The sequence below is a fragment of the Chiloscyllium plagiosum genome, unplaced genomic scaffold, assembly GCF_037043375.1.
Source record: "Chiloscyllium plagiosum isolate Xiang-an unplaced genomic scaffold, Cpla_swu_hap1 HiC_scaffold_37, whole genome shotgun sequence".
Taxonomy (NCBI): domain Eukaryota; kingdom Metazoa; phylum Chordata; class Chondrichthyes; order Orectolobiformes; family Hemiscylliidae; genus Chiloscyllium; species Chiloscyllium plagiosum.
This window is the reverse complement of record NW_028270175.1, coordinates 38,993,809-39,019,260: the sequence shown is the minus strand read 5'-3', so window position 1 is coordinate 39,019,260 and position 25,452 is coordinate 38,993,809. Positions and strand designations below refer to the sequence as shown.

General features: G+C 38.6%; 1 protein-coding gene across 28 annotated transcripts in view; it reads left to right on the top strand.

Annotated features, from left to right (window-relative positions):
- Positions 1-25,452, top strand: part of LOC122540194 (eukaryotic translation initiation factor 4 gamma 3-like) — a 353,622-nt gene that overhangs the window by 243,679 nt on the left and 84,491 nt on the right. For all 28 annotated transcript variants that reach the window (XM_087980602.1, XM_087980614.1, XM_087980611.1 and 25 more), the window contains 4 exons: positions 10,380-10,468; positions 14,447-14,684; positions 21,508-21,641; positions 25,318-25,440. In XM_087980602.1, the coding sequence (XP_087836728.1) occupies positions 10,380-10,468; positions 14,447-14,684; positions 21,508-21,641; positions 25,318-25,440 (584 nt within the window). The remainder of the gene's footprint in view (positions 1-10,379; positions 10,469-14,446; positions 14,685-21,507; positions 21,642-25,317; positions 25,441-25,452) is intronic.

Sequence of the window (25,452 nt, the reverse complement as noted above, 5' to 3'; positions counted from 1 at the left end):
TGGGTAGAAGCAAAATCCATAATTGTTCTGCACTGATCACTGCTGGAATTGTCTTGAAAGTGCACATTCTGACGGTCTTTTATTAATAGATTTGCCAGGTTACATGACACATGGACAGTGAGCATGTATGAGCATCACTGCCTGTGAATTTCATTCCAAGCCATAATTCATCTTCGATTGCAAGTAATCTGCTGTTCTTGGGGCCCTTGTAGTGCAATGGTGGTGTTCTACTTCTAAGCCAGAAGGCCTGGATTCAAATTCTGTCTGTTCCAATGTTGAACAGATTGATTAGAAAATATCTAGAAGTGTTTCATGTCCATCCCTGGACAGGTTGAGTTTAACATTAAATGCCTGTCACTGTTCTTTCTTTGGCATTGAGTTAAAATACTGGAGTTTCGATTAGTAGCACTGCAGTATTCACACCACATGGACTGTAGCCATTCAGGGTGGCTCACCATTACTTCGAGCATTTAGGGAAGGGTAATAAATATTGGCCTGGGCAGTGATGTCCACATTGTATAAACAGATCATTTAAAGAAATGCTGTGTTTGAGATATCAAAGGGAAGTTGCCATGAATTGAAACATTTCCTAGTGAGATGATGGTACCTTTAGGAGTGAAATTTAGCAAGATGTTTTAAGAAATGATGAGCAAATCTTAATGCACAAATTAATTTCATATAGCCCGTTCTGTACGAAGAAGATTAATATCCTAACTTATGGAGTGTAGATAGGTAAGTTATGATAATATAGATTTCTGAGACTGACTTTGTAATGCTGAATGTATAATTTCGCTTCAACTCTCAAGTAGATTAGGTTGTTTGCATGTGTGGAGAAATCCACTTTGAGACATAGACCATCAAAAAAATTTGTTTATTTGAAAAAATGCAATAGCTATGATTCCAACTTCGAAACCAAGCTGACCTAGTTGATGGTTTACAGTCACAAAGCTTCACTTTTCATTGAAAGGGCTTGACAACTTTGAGAAATGAGAAAAAGGAATAACATTTTAATAATATAAAATAAAGTTTTGAATTAGATATAAATAATGGGAGAAATGTAGAATGGCACATCGTGGTCACGTTTCATCAATTTGCATGAGAGGTGATGCACTTTGGTTTGGTTTTGTTTTCTTGTTTTTCCTACCAATGAACATGTGCAAACAACTGCAGAGGAACAAAGACATAGAGGTCATGATATGTAATTTCTTAAAAATGATGGCAAGTAATGAAAAGAGGATTACAGTCATTTCACTTTTGTAAATAATGATGCACAGTAGAAGAATGAACATATTTAAATGAGAGGAGAGAGATCAAATGTGAAGAAATGCCATTATGTAGATAGTCTTGAGGCATGGTGTGGTTAGCCACAAAGGAAAATTGAAGCATCTTTTAAGGAAATAAGTTGTGTTATAGAGAGAGAACAGGACAATTAAACTGCACCAAAAACAATAAGTTGAATAATCATGAATCTGTTTATAAATGGATGACCACTTCGAAACGTTGAAAGCTGGAGAGCTTGAAGTTTGAGGCTTCTTTGATCAGTATTTGGAAATGAGATTTTTTCTAATTTGTTAAAAAAAATATAGTTGCTTGAATACACTGTCAATTTTAACTTTTTTTCCTGTGGCCTAAGCTGTGACACAAGATTGTTATGTTATGCTTTGATCAGGATTTAGTGGTTGATTGAGAGGAAATTTAATAACTTGACACCAAATGGCATTTTTGAATATCAACTGAAACTAATTAACAGCAAACTGTTTTTCCATGCCTTAAATTAGAAGACTAACTGTAAACTGAATAAGGTGTGAAAGTTTGTAGTAGATGAGAGTATGCACATTTCATTTGCAAATGTAAGGTGAAGGGCAGTTTGATTCTGACAAAAGGTTTCAAATATTGTAAATCAAATGGATTAGAAAAACAAACCTGACAAAGGTAACATGAGAGTCAGGACTGAGGACAGACAGGAAGGTGGATTTGAGACTCCACCCAGGTGAGCCATGATCCTTTTTAATGGCAGTGTGTGCCCAAAGGGCCGAATGGCCTACTGCTTGTCAGTCCTATGTTTTTTGCCGCTATTTGTCTAAGTGAGCTAATGTAAATCACTCTGTGCACTACTTCACTGAGAGCTACTGAGATGAGTCTTTTTTTGTGTAAGTAAATGAAAGACACGGAGGAATAGTTACTATTTTCAACAGTGCACAACAGCCTATTCTTAACCAGGATTGGAATCGGAGATTCACAAGGTAGTGCCTCACCAGGATTCCATTATCAATTCAAGACCCTGCAGTTAACCTGAAGGAGAAGTTGAGAGACTGGCTGAGAAAGTTAATCCATTTTGAAATGAAAATGGTGGACCATGTGTGGATGCTTTAATAAACTATAATTTTAGAATTTGTCTCCTGATTTTGCATTATGGTGATGTTATCTAAATAATGATTTGCTTGCAATCAGCTATGCCTCAAAAGAATTGCTGCTGAGATATTACAAATTCATTGTGTGATTGGTTAGTGCGAAAGAGAGTTGTATGCCAAGTTTGGGAGATTAACCAGTGTTACACTCCAGTTACTTTGCAATGGAATTACTGGAATAGTGGTTAACTTTTTGATGGTCTCAGGGAAAGTCTTTCTTTTGTCTTCTATCCATTTTGGATTGGAGGACTGTCAAAACTGGAAGATACCCTCCATCAGTATCTGCCAGGAATTAGCAGAATATCTGTTTGCAACATGCTCGAGGATATGTTATGTCGTTTGTGCCTGAAAAGAAATATCTGCTTTCAAAAGAAAGTGCCTCTGTTATGATATCATTTTCTGAAATTGCCTGTCTATTCAGTCCATTCCAAATGGAATAAAATGTACTTAGGATAAATGTATATTTCTGTGTAGCCTCACTGCAGTATGGTTAGGGTTAACCCTATCGCAGTTACAATTTACTGCATAATTTCTATTGCTGCATGTTATACTGATAGAATAGGAGATAATTGCATGACATTTGTTATTGATATTTAAGTCACTAATAATGAAAAAGACTGCCATGGAAATGCTAAGTAAGTGCTTTGTTTTTTGTAGAGATAGGATGGCAGGATGCTCTCTGACAGGATGAGAGAGATGATTAGAAGTATTGAATACTCTACATTTGAATATTTCTGTGATGTTCAAGACTTTGCACATTTAATCAGGTGATGGAGGGGCTTGTGTAAAGCAATCTGGTATAATCTTTCCTTGTGTGTGTTGAAGCATTTATGGTAGGGACCAGCTAAAATAGAAAAGCAGTGTTAGTCTGAATTCTAAATTTCAGTTTTGAAGGATCTGGATGAATGCCAAGTTGTTAAATGCTTTGTGAGGAATGTCATTTGTGGTTGAACTTATGTTTAGAATGAGAGGTACTTTGATTTCACCTGCATTGTATAACAGAAGAAACAGGCATTTACAATAAAAGTCCAATTTGACTGATTTTTGGAAAAATCTTGATGTTTTTTAAATAAAAACCTCAAGCCTCTATGGAACGCTTCAGTGAAGGACTGAATTTACTGGAGGTGGTCTATAACACCAATGGCGTTGACATTGACTTTTGTCTTCTGGGATTTGCACAGAACACTTTTTTTAACTCTGGTTTTTCATAAATTTTCTTTGCTTTCTCGATGAATATGGGGATTTGTTTTCCTCAGTATTAAGAAAACCAGTTTTTCAACCTTGAAAGACACCATGATGAAGCTACTCCTGACCTATAGGTGCCTCCAGTTGAGCTGATTGGGTAGTTATCAGACAAAGGTCTGTGACTTCCTTGTTTTAGCGACTTTGTATTTTTTTCTGTTCTGGGGATGCTGAGCCCAGTTATAGGTAAAAATTAACCGATTGTCCATTTTAGTGCCTGGTACTAGCAATGTTGGAAATCTAAATAAAAATTGAAAACTCTGGAAATTTTACAGGTCTGGCAGTACATGTGGAGATAGAAAATGGAATGTTTACAATATTTTCTGTTTTTAACCTAATTATCTGTATAGCAAGTCCAACTGTCTCAATTTGCTTTTGAGTGGTATAATGTCTGTTATCTCTGAAACCTCTGACTCTCGTGCTATATTTATTTTTGCTGTAGTTTTGGAGGAGGCAGTCTTTTCAAATAATGAAGTTAAAATTCCATATTTCTCTAAACCTTCAGAATTGTGGTGACTTGCATGTAATTTAATCAGTGTGAACAAATGAAGATTGGAGAAAGTTACACACCCTTTCATTGATGTTATTTAAAGAAGTTTCTGCATCATACAGTCATGTTTTTCATTGATTGCAAGTTTGCAATATTTGGTTTGTCTTAAAACAATTGTCTTAAATCCTAACGCATTTTAGCAGAAGTCATGAAATTATGAAAGGTTTAATTTGCTTATTATTTTGTTCCTCATATCCTGAGTGATGGGAGTGGCTCAGTACATTTCTGGTCATGACTCAGCGCTCTGTATCTGCTCTGAATAATGTGTGTGCACATCTGATAAAATAGTGTCATGTCAAAACAATATCATAGGGTCAAAGCTGAGAACGGTGTTAAGTGGTAGCTGCATGATAGTTGGGCTCTGACGATCCAGCAGGACTTTAATAGAATTGTCATTGAATATTTGTGGAATCTTGATCTGTTCTGTGATCTCCACTAATGTGGGTTCATTCACTAATTTGCATGTTAAATGCTCACAACTTAAAACTTAAATGATGTTGCAAATGTTTCTTCACCTAACAGTCTTTTGCCATCTGGTATACACAATGGCCTAGGAGAAAGTGAGGACTGCAGATGCTGGAGATCAGAGTCTAGAGTGTGGTGCTGGAAAAGCACAGCAGGTCAGGCAGCATCCAAGGAGCAGGAGAATCGACGTTTCGGGCAAGAGCCCTTCATCAGGAATGACTCATAGCTAAAGAAACTGATTGTAAGCCAGGAGTTGAACTAATGATGTAAAATTGGAATCAAACTTATAGACCTGGAGCTTGAGTCAAATGCAATATTTTCTTCACTCATTGAGACTGGCATCAATATATAATGCAATGTTGGGAATGTTCAGATGCCTCTTAGAGGAACATTGTTTTTACTGAGAAAAGAGTAGTAATGAAGGCATTTTATTAACATGTTTTGTTCTGGCTACGTTCAGATCAAAAGATTGTTGTATCAATATTAGCCATAGTGTGTCATAATTTTAGCCTGCTTTCCTTGAGTTTGCCAATGAGGATCTTTGTTTACAGATTGTTGTTCCAGAAGAGAAACACTGGGGTGTTGACAACTTAAGGGAGCCCTTACCACCTAGTTAGATACTTTAAAGATACTGAACTCAAATTTGTGGGTATGTTAAACAAATTTGTGTGATATGTTAAACAAATTTGTGTGATATGTTAACCAAATCTTAATAAATATTGTATTTTTAAGTCAGTAGACTCTTAAGAGTAATGTTTGTAATAGTGATAAAGTGTAGTAGATTTGGAATGTTTATTAGTGCCATTCCTACCCTGTTGGTTGTTTTATTACCTTCTAGCATTTTTATTTTAAATTTTGGCTTTTATTTTCTTTCGATTCATTTTTTCTTTTCTCATGCCCAGTGGCACATGAGACAGACAGCGAACATGCTCATGTCTGTTTCCATTACTCGATTTTCTTGAAACAGATTGCCAGAGGGGTATCACACTGCGTCAACCATGACTGATCAGGAGACTCTCCTTTCCTTACTGGCTGCCATAGACATAGCAGAATGATGTACAAGTTGATAATCAACCTGTTTGCAAGGTCAATAAGTCCTGATGTGGAGTTTAAACCCAGGTTTCTGGCTTTTGAGGTAGGTGCTTTCATACTGCACCATAAGACCTTCCTGATGCCAAAAAAAAGAGGCGGCCAATTGTACCAGTAACAAAGGAAGAGATACCTAGTTCATTCCACTCTTTAGGTCTTTCCCCATTCCCCTACAATTATTTATTCACCACCTTTTAGAATATTACTGTTCCAGTTGTTTCCATCACCCTTTCAGTATATTCTCCAAGATCATAATTTGCTGGGTAGAAAGACTTCTCATCTTGCCATTTTGTCAACTACCTCAAATCTATGTTTTCTCGTTGCTATCTTTTCAGCCACTAGAAACAGTACTTTCTCTCTTACTCTACAAAAAAGTTCATGATTTTGTGCAACTATATTAAATCTCCTCTTAACTTTGTTGCTACAAAGAAAATAATCCAGGTTTGATCTCAAAATAATTTCCAGACCTCATTGCCATTCGCAATCTACAAGTTAAACCAAATTGTAATATTTGATGAAACTTTTCAAGTATTTAAAATGGTCTTCTCTACATTGGGGAGACTAAACATAAACTTGGGGCATGTTTCGCTGAGCATTCTCAGCCGGGCCTACAGGGGCCGACCTGACCTCCCAGTTACTGTCTGTTTTAATTTCCCTTCGCACTCCCTTTCCAACATGATCACCCTTGGCCTCCTCCATTGCCACAGCGAAAGAGGAACAACACCTCACCTATTGCCTGGGCAGCCTACAGCTCAGACTGAACATTTGAGTTCTCCAACTTCAAATAACCTTCCTTCTGAGCCCCTCCCCCTCCTTTCCATTCTTCTGATTGACCCTTGCTTCCAGCTAGCAACTGGATTCATTCCTCCCATTGACCAACCGGGTTGTATCCTCTACCTGTGTTCACCTATCTCTACCTCACCAAACCCCGCCCCCATGGAAATTTGGCTTATTTTCTTTAAATGGAAACCAACTTGTTTGGTGCAATAATTATTTTACATCCAAATGTATTTTTCTTTTGCTATCTCTGTTTTTCTTTTGCTCATTATGGACTTGAGACTTCCATGTGAAGATTTGCCTCTTGTTTACTGAAAATCAGTTTACAACAGGATTTTCTTTCAGTGAAAGGCTACAGATCTGAAGGGTGTCATATTCTTGTCATATACGTGGCCAGATTCTAAATTTGATGTATTTCTTAGCTGCAGTAGCATTGCTGCACTTATCTTGTCTTAGTTTGCTTAGATAAATTAATCTCATCTTCAGTATTTAAAGATAAGTTTTACATCAACCTACCAGGGTAGATCTCTGCTTCAGCCTGTGAAAGGGGAATGAATTCCTGAAAAAAATTGGGTAAGATTTGTTTCTGATTATGCTGGTTCTGTGTGTCCTTCAGAGAAATTATTCTGACTTCCCTCATTTGAGCATTGTTTTTCTGTATTTTTGAAACATGCCATTTCTTGCTTTTACCTTGCCACTTTGTGTGATGTATATGGAAATGTCTGATTAATATTCTTTCAAAAAGTTTTCAATGCTTTGTTATTTTACAGGTTGTTCTGAAAAACAGGTAATTTGATTGAAATGATGGCAATCAGAATTTAGTGTCAGCATTAAATGTGGATCCCTAATCCCTATTACTGCATTCATTCTTTTTTAAAAGAAGCTATCTTTCAAGAGCAGTTTTCTTTTTGAAGGAGAGTATACATATCAATTATGGTGCCATATTTGAAATATTCCATTCTTAAAAAGCTTGATAACCATTTTCATATGGGAAGCATCCACAAAATAAAGTAGCTTAAATTTACAGAACTGGTTGAAAATAAGAAAGCATTTGTTTTATACCATTGAAACTGATCATGTCTGGTGTTTTTAAATTCATTCATGGAATGTGTGCAGTGCTGACTAAGCCAGCATTTATTGCTCATCCATAATTGCCGTGAGTAGGTGATGGTGAGCTGCTACCTTGAACTGTGCAGTCCTTTGAGTTGTAGGAATACCAAGAGCGCTGTTAGAAAGGGGGTTCCAAAGATTTTCCAAGCACAACAGTGAAAGAATGCTGAATGTTCATATTGTGGCTTGATTATGTTAAGAGTGGTGGATATGCTGAGCCATCAGGTTGGAGCATGTGGGTGACTGCACTTCTGCTCATGATGGTCTAAGATCAAGTATGCTTCTCCCTTTGATTAGCTCCTTCATTACCCAGTCAAGCACCTTTGAAGACCATAAGATACAGGAGCAGCATTTGGCCGTTCAATTCTGCTCAACCATTTGATCATGGTTGATAGGTTTCTCAACCCCATTCTCCTACCTTTCCCTGTAACCCCTTTGATCCACCTACTAATCAAGAATCTGTCTTAAATACACTCAATGACTTGAGCTTCACAGCCTTTTGCGGCATTGTGTTCTACAGATTCACCACCCTCTGGCTGAATAAATTCTTCCTCATCTAAGCTCTAAAGGGTAATCTCTTCATTCTGAGGCTGTATCCTCAGGTTCTAGTCACTCCTCCTAGCGGAAACAAATCTTCTCCATGTCCACTATATCCAGTCCCTTAGGATCTCATTGAAACTTAGAGAATACTTTCTCATCCTTCTAAACTCCATAGAGTGCAGACTCAGGTGGTCAACTGCTCCCCATGTGACAAGCCCTTTATCCCTGGGGTCATTCTTATAAACCCCATCTGAACCCCCTCCAATGCTAGCGCATTCTTCCTTCCTTAGATACAGAGCCCCAAACAGCGCTCAATATTCCAAATATGTTCTGACTAGAACCTTGTACAGCCTTGGAATTACATCCCTGCACTTGTACTCCAGCCCCCTTGAAATGAATGCTAACATTGCATTTGCCTTTCCAATTGCCAACCTTGAGATTTCCTAGTTCAGGATTCTCTTAAGTCATTTTATGCTTCAGATTTCTGAAGCTTTTCCCCATTTAGAAAATAGTCGGGGCCTGTATTCTTCATACTAAAGTGCATTTCCTCACACTTTCCCACATTGTATTCCATCTGTTACTCCTTTGCTCACTCTCCTAGACCACAACCTTTGTGCCTCATCAGCACTACCTGTTCCTCTACCTATCTTTGCGTCATCTGCTTTATCTCCTTTAGGAATCTACAAACTTGCTCAGTGATTGTCCATGTCTTTTGCTTTGTGCATTGTATAATGGTGATTTAGCTTATTCTTAGATTTCTTTGTACGTATTAAAAGTAAGTTGGTCCAACACAAAACTAGAGTATGAACTAGAACTGGAGATCTGTATATGGTATTTTTAAAAATAGAAACGGTGCTCAGTGTTCTACATTGATCAGGTGTAAGGAAAGTGAAAGTTATATTGCTTGCATTGGAAATTGGATGCGAAATGAATAAGGTGTACTGCAAGTCTAATTGAAATAGTTTGGTAATTAAATTATGTCTTTATATAAATGCAATAGCATCTTTTTTTATATAGCTGCATAAGTTAGGCATTTTAAATTAAAAACAAGTCCAGTATTACCTGTCATTAATAACTGCTGTATGTTACTTTTTGCACTTACTCTTTTTTGTGGCACGGTGTTCTCTGTGTTGAGGATCTCTAATTTCTTCCTTCCTTATTGCTTCCATTTCCTGTTTTTCCTCTCTTTTATATATACTGTGCCATCCCTAGGCTGGCTTCAGGTCTTTGTCAGTGCCCTGTAAACATTGCTTAATGCTGTGCACCATATTCTATGATTCTTCTGTTTTGGAAAGGAAGAATATGGTCTCTCCTTAAACACTCCGTGGCATGACAGGGGTTAGGAAATTGTCATGTGGCCATGTCCTAACATTCCATGTAGGACATGTAAAATGCTTGTTATCCCATTTTAAGTATACTTCCAATGGTGTTCAAATTTTTAAAATCAATATTGAATGTATTTGAATGCGTTCATTTTTAATGTGTACTAATTGTGAGCTTCATTATCAAACAAATATTGTTACTTTTTACATGACTTAGTGCTTTTGCTGTATACTAAGCTTGCTTGTTAAGGAACTCAACGAACATTTGTATATTGCTCAATACCAAAACTTTCACTCTGGCATGCCAGTACAGCACAACAGACAAACATATGAATTGAAAACCAGAGTGGGTCATTTAGCTCCACAAGATCAATCAGTGGAAGGGTTTAGAAGTTCTATTCAATCATAATCAAACCTGAAAATGTGAAGTTTTTTTGCCCACAATATCCGTGTCCAACATTTGTTGCAAATTACTATATTCCTTTTTTTTTTAAGTATGCACATACCTAAACTTATATATGTAGCCCTAAATTGCATTCAGCTCATTATGTGGAAATTTCTGAATGAAGTCATCTGACGCAAAATTATGTCATGGTTTTCCCACGTAAGCAAGTATTCTGTACATGGTAGCATTTTGCTTAACATTCTAATGTGCAGTATTTAATATACATTTCTTTACTTAAAAGGATCCAATAGCATTGTTTTTTTAAACTGTAAGAATCTGAAGTTTTGGAATAATATTATCTTTGAAATATAAAGATTACTGCAATTTTAGTTTTGAGTCTGATCTAAGAAAGTAGTAAAATAATGAATTCCAGTGACTTCAGCTTTTTGAAACTGGACCAAGAGAATAATGGCCCTCAACCTGTATTACAGTCCCGCTATCTCTTCCTGCACCAAAGATGCAGAAGAAGCCAAAAGAGCTGAACAGGCTGGAAGAAGATTTGTTAGAGATCAGTGAAAAGGTAAGAGTTACTTTCAGCACTCTATACTTTGTGTTATGTTGAAGGTTAGTTTATTTTTAGTGCAAATTTAAATGTTGGGATGAAATCTTGTTGATAGGATGTGCATTCATCCTTTTTCCAAAGCACACTTAACCATTTCTAACCAAAGGTAAGCCTGAAATCTCTACCCAGTACTGTTAAGGATGATTCCCTGGCAGTTGTGACATAAGAGTATTATTAACTGTTATTTGGAGTACCATGACTGTGAAGCTTTTCTTAATTCTAAATATCTTCAACAACAAAGTCTGGTTGTCTGAGAAAAGCCCATTTTATGTTGTACTCTTTATCACCACTAAAAGCATTATGCTACCAGGATTGCCCATGGTGTATGCAAATAGTTGGTAAGGGATCTTACCCATATCACTTGCAATCATTGTTTAATGAGTTCGATCATCCATGTTTTCCTTGAATGGTAAAATAGGCTTGAGGGTCTGAATAGCTTACTCCTATTCATTTATTCCTATGGTCATAAGACCTCAAATGTAGCTACAAATTTATCTTTAAAGAATCATAGAATCCCTACAGTGTGGTAAGAGGCTCTGATAAAATATGTTCATTGATGTTAACTGTTCATAGGAGGCCTCCCAGACACAATCTGGTAAAAACAATGACTGCAGATGCTGGAAACCAGATTCTGGATCAATGGTGCTGGAAGAGCACAGCAGTTCAGGCAGCATCCGAGGAGCTTTAGCAAAATCGATGTTTCGGGCAAAAGCCCTTCATCAGGAATAAAGGCAGAGAGACTCTCTGCCTTTATTCCTGATGAAGGGCTTTTGCCCGAAACGTCGATTTTGCTGAAGCTCCTCGGATGCTGCCTGAACTGCTGTGCTCTTCCAGCACCATTGATCCAGAATCTGGTTTCTAGCACCTGCAGTCATTGTTTTTACCTTGTTGATTTTAACCCGACTGCGAATCCTCTTGCAAGGATGCCTGCCTTGAAGAAGTTTTCCTCCTCTCTCTACAAGAATCTCAGAGAGTCCCTCTCCCACTGCAACTCCCAAACACAATCTGGCAAGGTAAATGGCCTTACTTCAATTGTCTCTAGCGGTTTGAAGAATTTAAAAAAAAACTTGACATTTAAAAGAAAATTAAACTAATTGCCAAAAATCTGATTTATTTTTTATTATAGTTATTCCTTTTGAATTGGAAGTCTTTGCAGAGACGAAGCTAGGTTTAAATCTTTGATTTATCATAATTGGATATTTTAATAATATAACTTTTAATAACTTTTATTTTCAGAAAGTAGGAATAACGGTAAGCCCCTCAGCCTTTTTAGCCTGTTGGATCATATCTATGCTACTAAGTAATTTGATTTATCTTTGCTCCATAATATCTTCTCTGAAAATGTACATTGATTTTGGCCTTGAAAATGTCATTTGATGCAGCATCTGTACCCTTTTTGCCAGGAAGTGGGTGCAGAAGGCAGAGTTTGGATGATAGGAATGAAGACAAGCGTCAGATTTCTCCAACTTTGTTTGGCAGAAATGCTTCTTGATTTTGTTGCTGATTGGCCTAGTTCCAACTTGAAGATAGTGTCCACTGGTTCTGGATTTCTCCACCAGGAAATTATCTATCTTATTGAATCTCTTAATGATTAAGTGTCTCAATTATGTGACCCTTTCAGCCATCTGAATTTGAGGGACTAGAAGCAAAGTTTATATAACATGTCCTCATAATTTAACTCTTGAAGCTAAATATGATTTGCTATCTGTGCTGCATCCCTTGACAGATATGTCTTTCCTAATGTTTGGTGCTTAATGCTAAACTGGGTCTTATCAAGGTTGTGTAAAACAGAAGTGTTTCTTCAATTAATTCCAATCCTTTTGAGACAAAGGTCGACATTCCATTAACTTTTGATTTGATTTTGTACCTGTCCACTAGCTTTTCGTGATTTGTGTACACAGATACTTCAAATATTTTTGCTTTCCCACAGCTTCTATCTTTTGTCATTAAGAAAATAATCCAGATTTTTTGTTCATTGAATGGTCTCTCACATTCCTACATTGAACTCTCCACAATTATTTTCTACATTGTTTAGAGTCTGTTTATGTCCTTTGGTAACTTTCCATTCACACCTGTGAACCTTGCTATGTCTTTAAAGTGCCATCTGTAAACATGAATATATAATTCACAGTTCCTTCGTTTATATCACAAGTGATGTAAAACTGAACTCCCAATGCAAACTTCTGGAGAGCGTCATTAGTCGCGTCCTACCCATAAGTATGTTCCCTATCCCTGTCTCACAAGGTTACCTAGGCTTTCATTTCTCCAAATAAGTGTGGAATCTTATCAGGTGTTTGCTATTGGTCCTTGTGGACAGTAACCATGAAGGCATCCCTATCCACCATGCTTGCAACCTCAAAAAAAATTCAACTAAATGAATCAAACATAAGCTACTGTTCAGAAGTCCAAGCTGATTCTCTGCTTGACTTCTACCATCTGAATGTGCTGTTTCTGATCGATTCCAGTGTCTTCATCACAATAGATGTTAATTGGACAAGTCTGCATTTAGATCTGGTTTGCTGCATCTCAAATAATAGTAACATTTTTCAATCTGGTTAGCTTGGGAAAATGGTGACAATAAAACTACAGTCTTCTAACCTATTTTGCTTTAGAATTCTGAGATGGAGACTATCAGAACCTGGAAATTTGTAATTACCCATTATTATCTTTCTTATAATTTTTGTATTAAATTCATTGAGTTATTCCCCTTGACTCATTATCCTTTGTACTGCTGGAATCGCATTCACTCCCATATCTTTGGTGGTGGGTATATCCACATAACAAATGCCGTTTTCTTATCCATTGTAGCCTTATTTACATCCATCTTTAATGAGCCTAAACTCCTTTTCCTACTCTCCATGTAGTTGTATAAAAAGAATGCCATTAACTGTGGAAGTACAACTTGCAAATTGTAATAGTAGTCAAATCCTGTTTGTAGTTGAGGATTTTGTTTTAAAAGTGTTTTCTAGTTCTCCAATTTTAATCATTCCTTCCCCAGCAATAATTTGGAAATATTACATTTAATATATATCAGCTACGTTGCTATGCAGGAAGGAAACTGAGTTTCGATTGAATAAAGTTTAAAACTACTGTCACTGCTGTTCAGTAGACCAGAAAGGACATTTGTTTGAGTTTTCCTTTTTCATAGAAATTGCCACAGCAAAAGGAAAATGATTCTTTGATGGTAGAAATCAGTTACTAAAGCGTACAGATGCCTTGTCATTAATTGAGATTTATAGCAAAGAATAGTGCTATTCCTGAATGAGTAACTAATATATAAGATTTTGAGATCTGGGGATCTAAACCGACTGAATTATCTGATCGGGCAAGATTTAAGAACAAAAGAGTGCCAATTAGCCCCTCAGGTCATTGAGTAAGATCATGGCTGATCTTTGACTTAACTCTCTATTTATCAGTCTTTGTCCCCTATCCCTAATTATCTTTGGTTAACAACAGCTGTGAATCTCAGATTAAGATTTAACAAATAACACCAATTGTTTGTTAGAAACAGTTCCAAAACACTCCTCCACAAAAGTAGGTACAGTTTCCTACCATCCTGTGTCTCTTGAGACCTTGGGTTTCATTAGCTCCCATTGAAAATTATATACTTTGAATATTTTTGATGGATTAGATTTGGATTCTAGTTAGCAACTAATCCACAATTTCTTGCTATAGTTTAGCTATATAGAAGCAAAATTGCTGTCTGTTTAAGAGAATTTCCAATTTCCTCCATGTTCAAATTATTATTTTGTTTCAGGATTTCATCATTTTCACCTAGTTCCTGTATTTATATGGCTGCTGGAAATAGGAAGGAAGCTACTGTATTTTGGTCTTTTTGAAATATTGATTTCTAGATCACACTTAATGGTGTTTATCAAATGATTAAATGAGGCTGGGAATGCAGTTGAAAGTAACATGCATCTCCTCATGCTTCAGCCTAAAGTCGAAGAAGAAACTGCAGTTGAAAATGCTCCTGAACCTGAACAAGATCAGTCAATTCCAGATGCAAATCTGGACGAAGACTTTAACATTAAAAACCATGAAGTGGAAGAGAATGGGGATCAGGACCTAGAACCTGAACAAAATGGTTCAGAGTCTGTTTCAGAAAGTGAAAGTACTGAGGCCAACACCAAAGAAAGCCCTGATGACAACCTAGTGTCCAGCTTCAAGGAAGGTAAATTCTGGTTTCATAGTGCATGTTTTTTCTGCTTGTTTCCAGCTGAATTTGAAAATCGTGAGTGTGCTTAGTTACTGATGTTAATGGAATTTTTGGGTCGAAACAAGTTGCTGTGCGAGGTTGTATGTTGGCTGTGTTTAAGATAGTGGAAGGATTTTAGTTTAGCTTGTTAATCCTGTCAGTGTGTCTCAGCAGAGCAGTTGCAACAGTTAGTGCTTTTATTAAGTATTGTACCTAACAAAGGAGTATTAATTAAAATTCACTCTTCAATTAGTAATGTATATCTGAGGATAAATCTTCGCTGTCCAGGTTTGTTTTAATTGATGAACAATTAAAATTTATTCAGGTTTCCAAAATTGAAAAGCATTTAGATTATGGTGTTATCTTTTGAAAAATTAATGTATCATGTCTTGAATTTACATGACCATTCTGCTGTTCATTTTAAATATAAAATTATATGCTTTGAATATTTTCATGATAGATTAGATTTAGACTCTAGTTAGTAACTAATCCACATTTTCTTGCTATAGGCTAGCTACGTAGAGGCAAAATTGCTATCTATTTAAGAAAGTTTCCATCAATACAGAAAGCTTTATTCCTATGTAAAACTCATTTGAAAAGTAAAAAGAGAAGTTTTCGTAGTCCAATCAGGCCATTATTTATGAGGACACTTTTATTTATTACTTGTGAGGACACTTTTGTATCAGCGATCACTTCCCATAAGATCCATCACACTAATTGTGTCCTCCAGTAATATACTGTCATGGTTATGTAAATTAAATCCAACTCTCTAACTTTAAGCATTACATCAGTGACAATTGGTGAAAGTTTTGAATTAATGTTATTGTATTTGACGTAAAAAAATTTTGCCACATACAGTGTTAACAACTGAATACCTAGCATCTGCCAGACACAATACATTCTTCATGTTAAATCTCCTTGTTTGTTCATTATTTCCCTTGCAGCACTCAAGTTCTGGTGGTTTTCTTTATACTCTGGTTCCATCATTTATTACCTAGTGAGTTAGTGCTGATCCCGTGGCCACAACTATAATGTAGAAATTATTGCAACAGGTAGCCAGACTGCCATCTGCTAATAAGGCAAAGTAAGGACTGCAGTTGCTGGAGATCAGAGTTGAGAGTGTGGTGCTGGAGCAGCACAGCAGTTGGGCAGCACCCAAGGAGCAGGAGGATCGACATTTCAGGCATAAGCCCTTCATGAGGAATCTTCTTGATGAAGGGCATACGTCCAAAATGTCAATTCTCATGCTCCTTGAATGCTGTCTGACCTGCTGTGCCTTTCCAGCACCACATTCTCAACTGCCATCTGCTAATAAAGTGATGTACTTTCGAATGGTATTACTGGTACCTGTTGAACTGTAATTATATCAGTCAAAGTATGGAAAAGTATTTAAAGCAATAAATGAATATCTGAAGTGGAATAGTTAGTAATTTGATGACTGGTTGTTTCCAACTTTCAGCTATTCGAGCCACTGTTGCGCAATCTTCTACCACAGGAATGCAATCTTGAAATCCCTACTCAAGGGTTTTGCTCAAATTCAGATTTTAACTTAAAAAAGAAACGTGTTTTGGATACGTTATTATACACCTTCTAAAGCAGGTGGGACTTGAACCCTAACCTTCCTGCCCAGAGGCAGAGACACAACCACTGTGCCAGTGGCACTAAAATTGAAATTGAAGTGGATAATTTTGCACTGATCGATTATATTGTTTCTGACTAAATTGATTTCTCAGCCCCCAATTGAGTCTTCGTTTAAAACAAATAATTGCTGATTTTTCAGGCATGCAAATTATCATAATTTTTCATGAGCTGTATTTCATCAGCATTTGAGATCAATTTAGGTTCTTGAAATCCATCTTCATCCTACATGTTTAAAAAAGGTAATTAAAACTAATGCTCAATCTGCTTTTTAGCTGCTTCTAATGTTCATCTGCTTACACAGCCTTCAGTGAATGAGATATCAAGGTCTTGTGTAGCTAAGTACATAAGAACTAGGAGCAGGAGTAGGCCACCTAACCCTTCAAGTCTGCACCGCCATTCAATAAGATCATGATTGATGTTTTTGTGGACTCAGCTTCACTTATCCGCCCTCTCACGGTAACCCTTAATTCCTTCACTGTTCAAAAAAAAGCTATCTTAGTCTTAAAAGCATTTACTGAAGTAGAGTCAACTACTTTGACATTTTAAGTGATGTGCAGAAAACACGAGAAGGTGATGTAGTTTAGAAGATAGGAATTGGAGTATTGACACAATTACTTGATTTAAAGTTTCAGGAGGGGTACACAATTTGTGTACAAAATGAATATGGGACAATTATTTGAGGACTAGGAGTATGTGCTTGTATTAGTCAATACCTTGAAGTAAACTGGAAAAGTATTAAAAGTGTTATGGACTAGGCCAGACCACTCAAAACATTCTTAAGCAGGCAGCCCAGACCATAACATTGCAATTTGTTTCAGTGAAAATTACATGGAGTAAGTTAGCAAGATTGACTAGCAGGTTTTAAAACAGACAAAAATTTATTCACAAGATTACACAGTGAAATACAAAAAACAGAATAAAGAACCCCTACGGAACTCGGTCCATCCAAACTAGACTTAATTATGCTGTTCCAAATATACGCAACAATCCCAATAAGCAAACCCCCTTAAAAACGGTTTTAAAAATGGGACAAATGCTTACAGGTTAAAATTAGAAGGGAAGAGAGAGAGAGAGAGCCCATTTCTACACAGCTGAACTCCTAACTGGTTCTGGACTGAACTACTCAGCTTGATAGCTTACCACTCCCCTTTCATTATACAGGTCACTTCTAAAACATGACCACTTTGGCCAAAGTCTCATCTGTTTACATGTAAACAAAAAAGCCTCTTAATTCCCTTTAATCTCTGCACTGAACCAGGACAGTTTTGTTACCCCTCTGACAAAAACCAAGGACACAGTATTCTTGAGAAAAGGAACAGCTTTTAGAAGAAAGGAATGAGCTTTGTGACAAAAGCAACAAATGAATAACTGAAGTGGAATAGTTAGTAACTTGATGACTGGTTGTTCCAGACTTTGATGAGATCTGGTGAAAGGAGGAAGACATCCTTGGAACTTGGGATCAATATTGCAGAACCACAGGTGCTTAAAATTAGGAGTGCTGGTGAATATTTGGTATGCATCATTTCAAGATGTATTTTAGATAGAAATGAAGTTCGTAGATTTGTAATCTGCATTGTACTTAAAATTATTGCTAATGATATGAACTTTGAAGCAGCAGTTAAAACATTGATGCCTAATAATCAGGAGAAGATTACGAGCCTCCTCTAGATTTAGAAGACTATTAAGTATCCAAATACTTCTTGTTGTGGGACAGTAGTAGTGTCCCTACCTCCGGTCTAGGAATCCTGGGTTCAAGTCCCACCTGCTCTAGAAGTGTGTAATAATATCTCCAAAAGCTATTTGACTTCAAGTTCCACCTGCTCCAAAGGTGTGTAATAGCATTTCCGAACAGATTGACTGAAAAACAGCTTTGAAATACTATTTTAGGATATGAAAAATTCAAACCTGGAAAATTGGATGATCAAGGGCTGCAGTCTGTTTTGGTGGTAACTGGCTGCAAATGGATCCACTTTACAGCGATTGTGCTATATCTCATCTTAGACTAATTTTAGATTTTAAATCTTGACTGAAGTTTCAGTTGAAAAACAAATGTTAAGTATTTCCACATACTATCATCATGCCCATAAATCACAAGTCCCTGCAGTCCTGGGCTCTGATCTGAGTGCAACTTGAACCCATTGAACTCCATGACCTAATGTATCCTACAGTTCTGGACCTTGATTGTGTTGACCAATTGAATGGTTGGATCTGAGAGAAAGTGAGGACTGCTGATCCTGGAGATCAGAGACAAAAAGTGTGGTGTTGGAAAAGCACAGCTGGTCAGGCAGCAACCAAGGAGCAGGAGAACCGACGTTTCGACCACGACGTCTTCATCGGAATGCGGGGGAGGGGAGGCAGAGGCAAGGGGACTGAGAGATAAATGGGGGGGGGGGGGGGTGGGGCTGGGGTAAGGTAGCTAGGAATGCAATAGCTAGATGAAGATGGGAGATGGTGATGCGTCAGGGTGGATGGTGGAATGATAGGTGGGACCATTCAAGAGGGCGGTGCCGATTTGGACGGTTGGATTGGGATAAGGTGGGAGGAGGGGAGATCAGGAAACTGGTGAAATCTGCATTGATTCCATGTGGTTGGAGGATCCCAAGCCGGAAGATGAAGTGTTCTTCCTCAAATCCTCGGGTGGCTTGGATTTGGCAGCAGATGATATTTGCATGTCCTTGATGGAGTGGGTAGGGGAGTTGAAGTGATTTGTCACAGGGCGTGGGGTTATTTAGACCATGTGTCCTGGAGACGTTCTGTCTCTCCACATCGAGAGCAAAGGACACAGTAGATGGGATGTTTGGAGGTGGAGGAAAATCTCTGCTGGATTTCAATACAGAACTGGCTCAAAGGTGGTGGGGGGTTACTTTTCAGACTGGAGGACTGTGAAAGGCTTACAAGGATGCTGCCAGGGTTGGAGGGTCTGAGCTGTAGGCAGAGGCTGAACAGGCTGGGGCTGTTTTCCCTGGAGCGTCGGAGGCTGAGGTGTGATCGTACAGAGGTTTACAAAATTGAGGGGCATGGATAGGGTAAATAGGCAAAGTCTTTTCCCTGGGGTCGGGGAGTCCAGAACTAGAGGACATAGGTTTAGGGTGAGAGGGGAAATATATAAAAGAGACCTAAGGGGCAACTTTTCAAGCAGAGGGTGGTACGTGTATGGAATGAGCTGCCAGAGGAAGTGGTGGAGGCTGGTACAGTTGCAACATTTAAGAGGCATTTGGATGGGTATATGAATAGGAAGGGTTTGGAGGGATATGGGTCTCGTGATAGCAGCTGGGACTAGATTGGGTTGGGATATCTGGTTGGCATGGACGGGTTGGACCGAAGGGTCTGTTTCCGTGCTGTACATCTCTATGACTCTATACGGAAGGGTCCTTTGGGGCCTTGGATGGACATGAGAGGGGAGGTGTGGATGCATGTTTTACACCACCTACGGCGGCAAGGGAAGTAGCTGGGAATGGAGAGCGGGTTTGTGGGAGGCATGGATCTCGCGAGGGAGTTGTGGAGGGAATGCTATCTGCAGAATGCTGAAAGGAGTGGAGGGAAGTATATCTCTGGAGTGGGGGTCTGTGTGTAGGTGGCAGAAATGGCAGAGGATGATGCGTTGTATTCAGAGGTTGGTGGGGTGGAAGGTGAGGATCAGGGGTTCTGTCCTTGTTGCAGTCTGAGGTGTGGGATTCAAGGGCGGACATACAGGAAGTGGAGGAGATGTGCCTGGAGGGCATTGTTGACCAGTGGAAGGGGAAATTGTGGTCCTTGATGTAGGAGGCCATCTGGGATGTTTTGGAGTGGAACTGGTCCTCCTGAGAGCAGATGCGGATGAGGCAGAGGAGTTGAGTGTAAGGGATAACATTTTTACAAGAGGGGGCATGGGAAGAGATGTAGTCCAGGTAGCTATGGGAGTCAGTGGGTTTGAAGTAGATGTCTGTGTTGAGACAGTTACTGGAAGTAGAGATGGAAAGGTCCAGGAAAGGGAGGGAGTTGTCTGAGATGGTCCAAGTGAACTTGAGATCAGGGTGGAAGGTGTTTGTGAAGTGGATGAACTGTTCAGCCTCCTCATGGGAGTACGATATGGCCTTCAGTGTAGCAGAGGAAAAGGTGGGGAATGGTGCTGGTGTAACTGTGGAAGATGGACTGTTCCACATACTGAGACAAAGAGGCAGGCATCGCTGGGGCGCATGGCTACTCCTTTGGTTTGAAGGAAGTGGGAGAATTCAAAGGAGAAGTTGTTGGGGGTGAGGACCAGTTCAGCCAATCGAATGTGTGTGTTGGTGGAACGGTACTGGTTGGGTCGGCAGGAGAGGAAGAAATTGAAGGAGGCCTTTGTGATGGTGGTTGGATATGTATAGGGACTGGATGTCCATGGTGAACATGAGATACTGAGGGCTGGGGAAGGACCCCCTGCAACCAGGCCACATTCCACATTCCAGATGAAGTGCTTTTGGTTGAAACGTTGACTCTCCTGCTTCTCGGATGCTGGCTGATTGGCTATGCTTTTCCAGCGCCACACTAAACAGTGGGATCCGATGATCAGGAAAGGGACGAGTACTCATGCTATATATTTAGATAAATTATTGATACTGTTTTGCTATTTAAAAGATTACATCTTGCAGTTCAGATTTGTTAGGTTTTAATTCTGGGTAGAAACAGAGAAAAATAACAAATTTTATGAATTGTGATTTTGTTCAAATTTTCAAATTTACAAAATAACTGCTAATTCAGCCTTTCAAAACACAATATGCAATCTCCCCAGTGCAGTGTTTGGTTACCTGACTTCTGTTGCGTTTGTTGAATAGTTTTTGTCTGAAGAAAACTTTCATGATATCAAAACTAAGTTTACCCATGACCAATTTAACCTTTATCCTTTTGTGACCCTAGCAGTAATATTCTGGTTTAACTGTTTTCATCCTGACTGCTTTTTATGCCTCTTAAGATTTGTTAGATGCCGTCTTTTCAGACTGAACAGCCCAAGTTTTGAAATGCATATATTTTGACTAAAGGCATTTTAAGTCTTCATCCACAAAAGCCTAACCTTTAATCTAATATTTTTGTAAGATTGTAATGTTGAGATATCACTTCGCTAATGTGATTTTTTTTTTTCAAATTAGCTATTTAATCGTAAATGCCGAATGAAGTCAACTTACGTTTTGTGTCATTGTAGAACAATGGAAAGTGCTGAATCAGGAGGGAAAGAAACGATATGACCGGGAATTTCTCCTTGGATTCCAGTTCATTGCAGCCAGTACACAAAAGCCAGATGGTTTGCCAGCAATTAGTGATGTTGTTCTTGATAAGGTGGGTTTGCTGGCTAAGTGTTAATGCTAATAATTCTTACAAACCAGTGTCACTATAATATCTGACAACATACTTGCATTACTCCCAATGTCTTTTTGTCTTCTGAAGCATAATGAGTAATTCTTGGATTTGTCCACAATGATAGCGCTTTACACTTTCAAGGTTTTCCTGTTAAAGAGAATTGCTTGCTGTTCCATTCTATTTTTGCTATAAAAGGTGGAGAACTGACATGCTTCTTGTGAAAATCTGGAATATGGGCCTGGATGTGCAGTGTGCCTGAGCATGACAATGCAAGCCACCATAATGCAGTTCATCAGATGGAAAAAATCCGATAAATAGGGAAGCTTCATGCTGTAATGTAAATGGATATTACCTGGAGACTTCCTTTCTTAATCCAGCTTCCAGATTCAGATAGTGTCTATCCAGAACTTTGATTAATTAGTAACAAAGCTTTTGGAGCCAGGATGGATGAAACTTTCATCTCATTTAAGGATGTCCTGAAGTTGTTTTCCATATGCTTCAACAGCTGGTGTTTGAAAACCCAGACATTTTGTCATAGTGCTGTGCTCAGTTTGGCAAATTATCTTGTGGACAGATGGATAAATAATAAGTGGCATCTGTTTGGGGAATTCATCCACAAACTAGCTTCAGAGTTTTGTAGTTAGTGAGCCAAAGGTAAATGTGTGTATTTACTTTGGACCGTAGAAGCTTTTATTAATATCTTCATAACTTGAAAGATAGAAATTTTTTTATCAGAACTGGAAAAAGTTAGAAGTTCTAATTTTTCCTCAATTCCAATGAATGGTCATAGACCATAAACATTAGCTCTGTTTTTTTCTCTCACTATTCAATAGGTTGATTTCTGGGATGAAGTTGTTCTCATAATATAAGAGGTTGAGCAAGTTAGGCCTGCACACATTGGAGTTTAGAAGAGTGGGAGGTGATCTTATTGAAACAAACCAGTTTCTGAGGACTTGACAAGGTAGATGCTGGGAGAGTGTTTACCTTCAGGGAGGCCCAGTTGCTCAGTGGTTAGCACTGCTGCCTCAGAGCTCCAAGGACACAGGTTCGATTCCACCATTGGACAGCTGTGTGTGTGGAGTTTGCATATTTTCCTTGTGTCTGCATGGTTTCCTCCCACAGTCCAAAGACATGCAAAGAGGTTAGGTGAATTGGCCATGCTAAATTACCCATAGTGTCCTGGGATATGCATGCGAGATGGATGAGCCATCGGAAATGCAGGGTTATAGGGATAGGTCATTGGGGTCTGTTTGGGTGGGATGTTCTTCAGAGGATCATTGTGGACTTGATGAGCTGAATGGCCTGCTTCCACACTGTAGGAATCGTATGATTCTACTTGCTATGTTCTATATTGCAAATCATCCTCTTAACCCCTTCTCCCCTCTTTTTCTGTGCCTTAACCTACAGCAAGTAAAGAACTTGATTGCATTTTTATCTAAGTTTAGGACCATCCAATCAGCTGACTCTGTTACTTCCTTGAGGAGAAAGTGAGGTCTGCAGATGCTGGAGATCAGAGCTGGAAATGTGCTGCTGCGCTTTTCCAGCAACACATTTCCAGCTCTGTTACTTCCTGACCATCGTCTTGCTTTACTGAGGCAAACTTCCTCTAGGGTACCCTTCCCAATTATTGCACTGGACTTGGTTTACTCCAGTTTCCTGTCGTGTTCTCTCATCCATTAAATGCACCTAAAGTTTCCTCTCAGTTATTCCCCTTCTGGTGGCCGTCTTAACTTAGATAATTAGGTACTAACCCGTTTTCTCCAAATTCTCCTCATCACCCCTGTCAAAATGAACTCTGCTCAATTCCTCTGTCCTTGCAAGCTGTCATCTGGTCTCCAATTTCCCTTGCCTCTTCAGGGCATGAATGTGTTGTCAACTCCTAAACCTGTGAACACAGTTTTTTCAAATCCCTCTAATCTTCCTCTGCCTTTTCTCCAGCAACTACCAGAGTAGGACTGTGCTCACCTGATCCCATTTTTATCTATCAAATTATAGCAAAGGCTGCCTTCCATTCACACTTAAACACTGGTGTCCCAAGACTTATCCTTGTCCCCTTTTTCTCATCTGTATACTGATTCTGTGACATTGTTTGAAATTAAATGTTAATTTCCATATGTGCCCTGACAAAAACAGATCCCTTATCTTGGTTCCTTCTGCTTTCTCTTAAGTATCAGACTGCTTTTGCAATACCCTATACTGGATGAATAGAAATTTCCTCCCATTAAATATTAGGAGGATGGAAGTCATTGTCTTTGGTCCCACCAAAAAATTGGACCTATTCATTGACTCCAGCTCTCTTCATAGCAGATTTCTAAAGTGGAATCAAACTTGTTCACAGCCTTTCTGGTATAACTGATCCTGAGAAGAGCGCTCAGCCTCTCATATGGCTCTGATGTGTGCCATCACTATGGTTGATTATTTCTACCCCTGTAAAGTACCTGACTGTGCTTGGCTCAACTTGTGTAGTTGCCGTCCTTACCAATGGCTTTGCTATCTCTGACATTCCAATGTATCCTCAATCTTGTATTTCATATTCTACCCTCTGCAAACTTGACATAATCCAAAATTCTTGCTTACTGTGTCCTAACTGTTCACCATTTCAATGTTTGTTGACCTACACTGGCTTCTTGTTAAGCAATGCCTCAATCTTAAGTTCTCTTCTGTGTTTACACATCCCTCCATGGCCTCATCTCTCCCTATCTCTGTAATCTTCCCTAGCCATCAGCATTCTCAATTTTAAAAACTGCATCTTTGTTTGCAGTACCTTCAGCTTTTTGGGCCCCATGCAGTGGAATTAATTCCTTTCAACTGCCTTCCTTGCTATAGGATGCCACTTCAAACTCATCTTTGACTCTGCTTTCAATCATCTGCTTTAATCACTTTTCTTATAGAATGTCTGCATCTTTGGCTGGGTCAGCATTTATCACTCATCCCCAGTTGCCATGGAGAAGGTAGTGGTGAGCTTCCTTACTAAGCTGCAGCAATTTGGTGCAGGTAGACATTGTGTTGTTTGGGAGTTCCAGAATTTTGACCCAGCGGCACTGAAAGAGCAGTGATATATTTCTAAGCCAGAATGGTTAGTGACTTAGAGGGGTTCCTGCTGGTGGTGATGTTTCCATTTAACTGCTGCCATTGTCCTTCGAGTTGATAGTGGTTGTGGGTAAAGAAGGCACTGCCTGCTGTTAAACTTTGCTTCAAAAGGCGTTAAATGATTTCAAGTTGTTTTATAAAGCAACTAATTAACATATTTCAGTCCAATTATTCTTTGTTCTTTTAATTGAAGGAAGTTTACTTGCAGCTTAATAAAATCATTGAATCGTTATAGCACAATAGTTCAGTCCATGTCATTTTGAAACCTCTGTCAACAGGAGAAAAACCTAAGCTACACCAGTCTGTTCTTTAAGCTTAACCATCCCTGAAAGCAGTCTCAGACATCATTTTTTAATGTGATTTATGATCTAATACTTATGGCAAAGCGCATTAGACTAGGATTTTGTATACATTTTCTGTCCATTTCTAAACCCGTACCTTTTCAAAGTAGTTTTACTTGCTCCAAAGTTCAAGGTATAAACGTATCAGCTTGGTTTACCTCTTGGATGTGCCTATTGTGTATTATGTCTTAACCTGTTGAATCAAAAGTTGTCTTCATTTTCAGATCAACCAGACCAAACAAATTGTAAGACCTTTGGACCCCTCACGGATGCTGCCCCGAGGCCCCGACTTCACACCACCCTATGCAGATTTTGGAAGGCAGCCACAAAGTGGGCGAGCAGGCACAGTAAGTCATGTT